The sequence below is a fragment of the Heterodontus francisci genome, chromosome 8 (assembly GCF_036365525.1).
Source record: "Heterodontus francisci isolate sHetFra1 chromosome 8, sHetFra1.hap1, whole genome shotgun sequence".
NCBI classification, from domain to species: domain Eukaryota; kingdom Metazoa; phylum Chordata; class Chondrichthyes; order Heterodontiformes; family Heterodontidae; genus Heterodontus; species Heterodontus francisci.
The window spans coordinates 11,733,532-11,744,038 of NC_090378.1; the positions used below are offsets into that span (position 1 = coordinate 11,733,532).

Below are 10,507 nucleotides of genomic sequence, written 5' to 3' on the forward strand. Positions count from 1 at the left end.
TGACTCCTATTCTATGACTATGCCTTTCAGAGCAATTCCATTAGTCCCATCCCCAGTCCTTTCCCCGTAGCCCTGCACTCTTGTTTTTTCCCGCAGGTTCTTATCCAATTCCCTTTTGAATGTCACGATTGAATCTGTCTCCACCACACTCTCAGGCAGTGCAATACAGATCCTAACCCCTCGCTGCGTATAAAAGGTTTTTCCTCATGTTACCTTCTGGTTCTCGACCCATCTGCCAATGGGAGCAGTTTCTCTCTCTAGCTACTCTGAATTCCTGCAGTAACGACCTTTTGTAAGAATTGATCTCAGCCCGAGCCAGAAACAGGCCTAGCTCCGAAAGCTTCCCTTTTAAAGGTTAACTCTTTAAAAAAAAAATCTGTAACGCCACATTTTCCTTTTTCACAAAAAAAAGCAAAGCTTAATGCAGGGTTTACAAACTGTAATGAGATTACTGCGTATAAACTTCTAAAGGATCTATAGTCACCTGCGCAGAGGTAAACAACACAGCTGGGCAACAATGGAGTTGCTTTTCTCTTGGCTGATGGTTGCAGGTAGAGTCAGGGTCAGGAAGAGGGTCAAGGGGCAGCAAATGCAACACGTTTTTTAATTCCTCAAGCAATGAACTTGGTATTTTAAACTTTTAAAATCCATTCTCAGGATGTGGGTGCCCCTGCCAAGGCCACCATTTATTGCTCCATCCCTGGTCACTCTTGAGAAGATGTTAGCGAGCCTTCTTCTTGAACTGCTGCAGTCTGTGTGGCGAAGGTGCATGCACAGCCCTGCTAGCTCCCAGATTCTGACCCGGTGACAGTGAAGGAACGGCCATTGTATGTCTAGGGGAGGCAGTGGCATAGTGGTAATGACACTGGACTAGTAATTCAGAGCCCAGGCTAATGGGTTCAAATCCCACCCTGGCAGATGGTGAAGTTTGAATTCAATTCATAAATCTGGAATTAAAAGCTAGTCTAATGATGACCATGAAACCATTGTCGATTGTTGTAAAAACAACAATCTGGTTCACAAATGAAATCTGCCGTCTTTACCTGGTCTGGGCTACATGTGACTCCAGACCCACAGCAATGTGGTTGACTCTTAAATGCCCTCTGAAATGGCCTAACAAGCTGCACGGTTCAAAGGCAATTAGGGATGGGCAACAAATGCTGGCCTAGCCAGCGACGCCCACATCCCACAAATGAATAAAAAAAACATTTGGATTGGTGTGTGACTCAAGGGGGAACTTACAGATGTCCTGATCCTCCTTAGGCCTCTAACCAAGTGGGTTGAGATGGGTGATAAGCTAAGGAGAGAGGTGAGTAGAATGAGCATGTGACATCAGTAAACAAAACACTTAACATTGGAAAGCATGACATGCCGAAATCCTTGGCGAATACCGCAATATTTGTTCCTATGTGAAATACAAACTGTGCATTTCTGTGCTGATTTTGATGATTAATGTAATCTTATCAGCGTGAATGTAAACTCGAAACACCGTAAGGAAAATGTTATGACCATACAATTTCATTAGATCCCGATCCTGTGGGAATACTGCCAAGAGCATTCTAATGAAATAAGGCGCTCTGCTTATGAAGTGCATGCTTTTAATTGGTTTGGGAGTGACATTGAGATACATTATCGCACATGCTTTAATAAAAAAGGAGCTTAGAGAGAAAGAAAATGCTCCTTTCTCAGCAGATGAGGAATCAGGATTAACTTTGTTCTAGACTTTTGTGCCCTCTCTTTGTCAGAATTACATTGCAAGGCAGAGTGCTGAGCTGGATTATCTGGTCAGCTTTCAGCAGCTAAAAGCTATGAGTTATTTCCCACAGCTGCCATTGCCAGGACTGTGATGCTCCCCACCCACCCACTCCACCACTGCTCCCCCGCCCTCACATCCTCTGTAGGATGGTGACCTTTGACGGTTGGACTGTTTAATGGGGCTTGGGAAGGTTGACACTGTGAATTCACTCCAAGGTGGTTAAGCTAAGGGCCAGTTACAGCCTTCCTCGTGGGATCTTGCACAGAATACTAAGGTGACATCTGTTTCTATGGTAACAGGAGCTCCTGGGAAACTATGTTCAATCGAAGTGCAGAGACGGCCACCCCTCAGGAGCTGCAGTGCTGTCAGAGGCTGGTGCAGCTTTGCAAAGACTGCCTACTCGTGGTTTACAGATTTGCAACTGATTCCAAGGGGTCCCTGCCTGGCTTCAGCCATGAATGGGAAGACAACAGGTGAGGCACCATTATCCTCCCTCCTCTTTATAGATGACACTGTGTAATACTGAGAGACCAAGAGGAAGATTACATAGGACAGCAGCAAGAACAAAAGGGAAGACAAGGTAAATCAGCGAGTAGTGATTGGGTGTTGTCAAGTTTACAATTGGCATGCAGTCTTTGATATTTATAAAAGATACCATAAAAAAAGTTAAGTGGGTGGCACAGTAGATCAGACACTGACCTTTCACCTCTGGGATTTGGGTTCAAATCTAGTGCAGAATGATGAGGTCTCCTCTGTTGGCTGTCAATTGGGCATGAAAAAGGACAGTTTTCGCAAATTGAAATATCATGGATGCATCAACCGACATAATCAAATGGCCAAGAAATATGGAAGTGGGTGGAACATTGGTGAAATTTAATAAGGGCAAATGTAAAGAACTTCACATAGGAATAAAAATGAGAGTTTTGTTTTTTAAAGGAAGAGAAATTTGCTTTTCTGCAGCATCTATCCTGACCTCAAGATGTCCCAAAACACTTTACAACCAATTATGCACTGTTGAAGTGTAGGCACTGTTGTTTGTAAGAAATGTGGCAGCCAACACAGCATGATCCAATAAACAGCAATGAGCTAAAGACAGATCATCTGTTGTAAGTTGGTTGAGGGATTGGTATTGGCTAGGACACTGGGACAACTCCCCTGTGCACATCTATGAATGGAGGCGATAGAGCTCAGTGTAAAGTTGAAAGGGATTGAAGGATATTTGCACATTTGGTGCTTAGACTATCTAGTTATTACAACGCAGCCATCAACAATGCAAATAACGCGCTAAATTAAATGAGCAACGCAGCAGAGCACAAGTCAGAAGAAATCATGGCCTAACTGTACAGTGCTTGCAAGGTTGCAAAAAATAGTAGCAAGTCTGAGGATTGGGAGTGTTTTAGAAACCAGCAAAGGGCAAAAAGCAACCAGCAAAAAGTTGATAAAAAGGGAAAAAATAGAATGAGGGTAAACTAGCCAGCAATATAAAAGCAGATCGTAAGAGTTTTTATAAGTACATAAAAAGGAAGAGAGAAGCTGAAGTAGACGTTGGTCCCTTAGAGGCAGAGACAGGAGAAATCATCATCATGGGGAATGAAGAAATGGCAGAGGCATTGAACAAATATTTTGTGTCTGCCTTCACAGCAGAAGACACAAGTTTCATATCAGAAATAGGCAGTAACCTAGAGGCTAAAAAGAGTGAGGAAATTAAGGATATTGATATCAGTCGAGAAAAAGTATTGGAGAAACTTGAGGGACTAAAATCTGACAAGTTCCCAGGACCAGATGGCCTACACCCTAGGGTTCTAAAAGAGATAGCTGCAGAGATAATGGATGCACTGGCTATGATTTTCCAGAATTCTTTAGATTCAGGAATGGTCCTGTCAGATTGGAAGTTGGCAAATGTTGCCGCTTTTCAAGAAAAGAGGTAGAGACAAAACAGGGAACTACAGACCCGTTAGCCTAACCTCAGTCGTTGGGAAGATGCTGGAAACTATTATTAAAGAAGTCTTAACATTGCACTTGGGAAAGCACAGTATGATTAGAACATGTCAGCATGGTTTTACTAAGAGGAAATCCTGTATTAGAATTTTTTGAGGATGTAACTAGTAGGGTAGATAAAGGGGAACCAGTAGATGTAGTATACCGGGGTTTTCAAAAGGCATTTGATAAGGTGCCACATAAAAGATTAATAGGCAAGATAAGGGCTCCTGGTGTTGGGGTAACATATTAGCGTGGATAGAGGATTGGTTAACAGACAGGAAGCAGAGAGTGGGCGTAAATGGGGCCTTTTCAAGTTGGCAGGCAGGGAATAGTAGGGTGCCACAAGGATCAGTGCTGGGGCCTCAGCTATTTACACTCTATATTAATGACTTGGATGAAGAGACAGAGAGTAATGTATCTAAGTTTGCTGATGGTACAAAGCTCAGTGGAAAGATAAGCTGCGGGGAGGACACAGAGAGGCTGCAAAGAGGTATAGACAGGTTAAGTGAGTGGGCAACAAGATGGCAGATGCAGTATAATGTAGGGAAGTGTGAAGTTGTTCACTTTGGTCATAAAAATAGAAAGGCAGAATATTTTTTAAAAGGTGTGAAACTGGTAAGTATTGATGTTCAAAGAGACTTGGGGGTACTCATACAAGGAATGCACAAAGTTAATATGCAGGTGCAGCAGGTTATTAGGAAGGCACATGGTATGTTGGCCTTTATTGCAAGGGAATTGGAGTACAGGAATAAAGAAGACTTACTAAAATTGCACAGGGCTCTGGTGAGACCACACCTGGAATACTGTGTGCAGTTTTGGCCTCCACATTTAAGAAATGATATACTTGCACTGGGGGCAGTGCAGTGAAGATTTACTAAATTGGTCCCTGGGATGAGGGGGTTGTCCTATGATGAGAGGCTGAGTAAACTGGGCCTATATTCTCTGGTGTTTAGAAGAATGAGAGGCGATCTAATTGGCACATACAAGATTCTGTAAGGGCTTGATAGGGTAGAAGCTGAGAGATTGTTCCCACTGGCCAGGGAATCTAGAACACGGGGACACAGTCTCAGGATAAGGGGTTAATTATTCAGGACTGAGATGAGGGGAAATTACTTCACTCAAAGGGTTGTGAATCTTTGGAATTCTCTACCCCAGAGGGCTGTGGATGCTCTATCATTGAATACATTTAAGGCTGAGAAAGATAGATTTTTGGTCTCGCAGGGAACAAGGGGAAAAGGGGAGCAGGCAGGAAACTGAAATTGAACTCCACGATTGTATTGAATGGCGGAGCAGGCTCAATGGGCCATATGGTCTACTTCTGCTCCTATTTCTAGTGTCCTTGTGTTCTTGCTCTAGTCAGATCAAACTTTGATTCCTGTGTGCAGTTCTGGTCCCTGATACACAAGAGATGCATTCAAGCCATTGAGCTGGTGCAGGCATCAGCCATATCACGGATCCCTAGGAGGTTTGTCGGGGCTGGTGGAGATTACAGATGGAGAGGGTTGTAGGGGCTGGTGGAGATTACAGAGATAGAGAGGATTCTAGGGGCTGGTGGAGATTACAGAGATGGGGAGGTTTGTCGGGGCTGGTGGAGATTACAGAGATGGAGAGGGTTGGAGGGGCTGGTGGAGATTACAGAGATGGAGAGGGTTGGAGGGGCTGGTGGAGATTACAGAGATGGGGACCGTTGTAGGGGCTGGTGGAGATTACAGAGATGGAGAGTGTTGTAGGGGCTGGTGGAGATTACAGAGATAGAGAGGATTGTAGGGGCTGGTGGAGATTACAGAGATGGAGAGGGTTTTAGGGGCTGGTGAAGATTACAGAGGTGGGGTGGGTTGTCGGGGCTGGTGGAGATTACAGACATGGATAGGGTTGTAGGAGCTGGTGGAGATTACAGAGATGGGGAGGTTTGTCGGGGCTGGTGGAGATTACAGAGATGGAGAAGGTTGTAGGGGCTGGTGGAGATTACGGAGATAGGGAGGGTTGTAGGGGCTGGTGGATATTACAGAGATGGGGACCGTTGTAGGGGCTGGTGGAGATTACAGAGATGGGGAGGTTTGTCGGGGCTGGTGGAGATTACAGAGATGGAGAGGGTTGTAGGGGCTGGTGGAGATTACAGAGATGGGGAGTGTTGTAGGGGCTGGTGGAGATTACAGAGATGGGGAGGTTTGTCGGGGCTGGTGGAGATTACAGAGATGGGGAGGGTTGTAGGGGCTGGTGGAGAGTACAGAGATGGGGAGGTTTGTCGGGGCTGGTGGAGATTACAGAGATGGGGAGGGTTGTAGGGGCTGGTGGAGATTACAGAAATGGGGAGTGTTGTAGGGGCTGGTGAAGATTACAGAGATGGGGAGGTTTGTCGGGGCTGGTGGAGATTACAGAGATGGGGAGGGTTGTAGGGGCTGGTGGAGATTACAGAGATGGGGAGTGTTGTAGGGGCTTTTGGAGATTACAGAGATGGGGAGGTTTGTCGGGGCTGGTGGAGATTACAGAGGTGGAGAGGGTTGTAGGGGCTGGTGGAGATTACGGAGATAGGGAGGGTTGTAGGGGCTGGTGGAGATTACAGAGATAGGGAAGGTTGTAGGGGCTGGTGGAGATTACAGAGATGGGGAGTGTTGTAGGGGCTGGTGGAGATTACAGAGATAGGGAAGGTTGTAGGGGCTGGTGGAGATTACAGAGATGGGGAGTGTTGTAGGGGCTGGTGGAGATTACAGAGATGGGGAGTGTTGTAGGGGCTGGTGGAGATTACAGAGATGGGGAGGTTTGTCGGGGCTGGTGGAGATTACAGAGATGGGGAGGGTTGCAGGGGCAGGTGTAGATTACAGAGATAGGGCGGGGCAAGACCATCGAGGAACTTGAAAATAAGGATGAGAACTTTAAAATCGAGGTGTTGCTTGACCGGGAGCTAATGTAGGTCAGCGAGTGCAGGGTTGATGGGCGAAAGGGACTTGAGGCGAATAAAGGCATGGAGAGCAGAGTTTTGGATGACCTCAAGTTTTCAGGGAGTAGATGGTGGCAGATCAGCCAAGAATGTATTAGAATAGTCAAATGGACTGGAACGTAAAGTATTCCTGCTGGACTTGAATTCCCGTCTAATTATTGGAACCATGAAGAATTTTTGTGCAATAGATATGAACTTCTCTAAGCAGAAACAGTGCTAGAATAGAAAGGGTCTTTCTGGGGACATCCCTGATCTGGAATATGACCCAACTCCTTGACCTTTAACCTAATGCCACACCAGTCAAACAGATGCAGGAAAAGCTAAATTTACCTTCAATGTTCCGAATCAACAAGCAAGGACGGGTGATTGACTTTTCCCAATCTAGTGGGACCTTGGTAATCCGCTCTCCTTTCAGCCGTTCTGCAAGTATTTTTCTGGCAATCAATGGCTGAAGCCAGTCTAAACAAAAACACTATTGGGCGTTTAAAATTTATTTTCCATGGATTCTGGGCTCCTGATCCGGCAGGATAAGCTGTTGTTATAGGAATGTCCAGCAGCATGTAGAATTTATCATGTATACAGCTCTGATATTTAGCTACGGTTACAGGAAGCCAGCAGACTCAGTGGTTCAGGTCCAGGAGATCAGTCGAGTCAGAGCTTTGGGTTCGGAGGTCAGTAGGAATCAGAGCTTTGGGTTCGGAGGTCAGTAGGAATCAGTGCTTTGGGTTCGGAGGTCAGTAGGAGTCAGTGCTTTGGGTTCGGAGGTCAGTAGGAATCAGTGCTTTGGGTTCGGAGGTCAGTAGGAATCAGGGAATCAGGGCTTTGGGTTCGGAGGTCAGTAGGAGTCAGTGCTTTGGGTTTGGAGGTCAGTAGGAATCAGGGAATCAGGGCTTTGGGTTCGGAGGTCAGTAGGAGTCAGTGCTTTGGGTTCAGAGGTCAGTAGGAATCAGGGAATCAGGGCTTTGGGTTCGGAGGTCAGTAGGAGTCAGTGCTTTGGGTTCGGATGTCAGTAGGAATCAGGGCTTTGGGTTCGGAGGTCAGGAGGAGTCAGTGCTTTGGGTTCGGAGGTCAGCAGGAATCAGGGCTTTGGGTTCGGAGGCCAGTAGGAATCAGGGCTTTGGGTTCGGAGGTCAGTAGGAATCAGGGCTTTGGGTTCGGAGGCCAGTAGGAATCAGGGCTTTGGGTTCGGAGGTCAGTAGGAATCAGGGCTTTGGGTTCGGATGTCAATAGGAATCAGGGCTTTGGGTTCGGAGGTCAGGAGGAGTCAGTGCTTTGAGTTCGGAGGTCAGTAGGAATCAGGGCTTTGGGTTTGGAGGCCAGTAGGAATCAGGGCTTTGGGTTCGGAGGTCAGTAGGAATCAGGGCTTTGGGTTCGGAGGCCAGTAGGAATCAGGGCTTTGGGTTCGGATGTCAGTAGGAATCAGGGCTTTGGGTTCGGAGGTCAGTAGGAATCAGGGCTTTGGGTTCGGAGGTCAGTAGGAATCAGGGCTTTGGGTTCGGATGTCAGTAGGAATCAGGGCTTTGGGTTCGGAGGCCAGTAGGAATCAGGGCTTTGGGTTCGGAGGCCAGTAGGAATCAGGGCTTTGGGTTCGGATGTCAGTAGGAATCAGGGCTTTGGGTTCGGAGGTCAGTAGGAATCAGGGCTTTGGGTTCGGAGGTCAGTAGGAATCAGGGCTTTGGGTTCGGAAGTCAGTAGGAATCAGGGCTTTGGGTTCGGAGGTCAGTAGGAATCAGGGCTGCCATCATTGTTTTCAAGAATATCTCATTTTCAAAATGGAAGCCCATGATTCTTATCCATACATGCTGGGAGCTTGATTGATCTACTTATATTATTACCAAACAGAATCTAAATACTCGCTGTCATGCATAAGTTGACCTCTCACTTACCTCTCAGTATTCATTATGCATGGGGCGGGGTGGGACCTCTTCCATTTACAGTGAATAGGACCTTTCGTTATAGACAAGTTGGCTGGATGTGGTATCTGCTGTGGCTCAATTGATAGCATTCCTGTCTCTGAGTCGGGAAGTTGTGGGTTTAAGTCCCAATCCAGGGACTTGAGTATAAAATCCATGCTGATGGTCCCAATACCAGTATTGTGGCAGTGCTGCACTGTCTGGGGCACCGTCTTTTGAATGAGATGTTAAACTGAGGCTCGCAGGTGGAAGTGAAAGATCGCACAGTACTATTTTAAAAAAAGAACAGGGGAGTTCGCCCCAGTGTTCTTGGCCAATATTTATCCCTTAACTAACATCACTAAGAACAAATTATCTGATCATTATCACATTGTGGTTTGTGGGATCTTGCTGTGTGTAAATTTACTGTCGAATTTCCCTACATTATAGCAGTGACTACACTTCAAGAAAGCTTTTCATTGGCTGTAAAGCACTTTGGGCATTCCAAAGTCATGATCTTCTTTGGCCTCCTTATCTCGAGAGACAATGGGTAAGTGCCTGGAGGTGGTCAGTGGTGTGTGGAGCAGCGCCTGGAGTGGCTATAAAGGCCAATTCTAGAGTGACAGACTCTTCCACAGGTGCTGCAGAAAAATTTGTTTGTTGGGGCTGTTACACAGTTGGGTCTTTCCTTGCGCCTCTGTCTTTTTTCCTGCCAACTGCTAAGTCTCTTCGACTCGCCACACTTTAGCCCCGCCTTTATGGCTGTCCGCCAGCTCTGGCGAACGCTGGCAACTGACTCCCACGACTTGTGATCAATGTCACAGGATTTCATGTCGCGTTTGCAGACGTCTTTAAAGCGGAGACATGGACGGCCGATGGGTCTGATACCAGTGGCGAGCTCGCTGTACAATGTCTTTGGGGATCCTGCCATCTTCCATGCAGCTCACATGGCCAAGTCATGAAAGGCACTATATAAATGCAAGTTTCCTTTCCTTCAAGCCAGGCCATTCAGGAGAATGGTTCGGAAATATTTCTTCACACAAGGGGTGGTAGAAGTATGGAACTCCATCCCTCAAAAAGCAGTAGATGGTAGTTCAATTAATAATTTTAAATCTGAGATTGATAGATTTTTGGTATGCCTAGGGTATGAAGGTATATAGAGCCAAGGTGGGTGGGTGGGGCTGGGATACAGGTCAACCACGATCTCACTGAATGCCAGTACTGGCTCGAGAGGCTGAATGGCTTCCTCCTGTTGCTAGGTAGCCCAAGATAGAGTCATAGAGTCATAAAGCACAGAAACAAGCCCTTCGGCCCATCGTGTCTGTGCTGGCCATACAGCACCCAACTATTCTAATCCCATATTCCTGCACTAAAATAGTGATCCTGGGAGAATTTCAGCCAAGTTACACCTGAATGGGTTAAGATTGAGATTGGAGAGAATCAGGAAGGGCTCGTCGCTAGCGGGATGATGCAAGTAGCGAGTAGGTATTAGCGCCTCACTCAGATCTATACATGAATGTAATATTATTACCGGATGACTGATTCTGATATCTGTCTGTTTTCAGGTACTTGCCGCCCCCAGGATTTCAGCTGACCATGAAGACATTACCAACTGGCTTCGGCCGCAGCTCCACAGGGCTGCCCCGCTCACGGAGCCTGTACATGAGCAGGCCCAACCAAGATTGAGCCTCCCGTGGAGTTATTTTTTTGTAACGCTTTGTAAATGACCAGCAATTGTCTCAAATCCCCTCAGATTGGGAATGGGAACTCAGCCTGCGTACTCTCAGATCCGCGACATTGTTTCAAACAGATTGTAGGAAAAGCCCAGGTTTACTGTTAGCCCTATGTGTCGTTGTCCCTCCCACCCCAAATGTTTACAGGAAAATATGGTGGAGGGATCAGGCAGTGGTGGGGGCTGGGTAGTGTGTGCGGAGGCCTGTT

The 10,507-nt window shown here is 46.6% G+C and overlaps 1 protein-coding gene across 1 annotated transcript in view; it reads left to right on the forward strand.

The window, feature by feature from the left end:
* Window positions 1-10,288, forward strand: part of ttll7 (tubulin tyrosine ligase-like family, member 7) — a 323,437-nt gene extending 313,149 nt beyond the window's left edge. Inside the window, exons 21-22 of the mRNA XM_068036341.1 lie at window positions 2,056-2,229; window positions 10,132-10,288. Coding sequence (XP_067892442.1) covers window positions 2,056-2,229; window positions 10,132-10,252 — 295 coding nt within the window. The 3' untranslated portion in view covers window positions 10,253-10,288. The remainder of the gene's footprint in view (window positions 1-2,055; window positions 2,230-10,131) is intronic.
* Window positions 10,289-10,507: the final 219 nt, after the last annotated feature.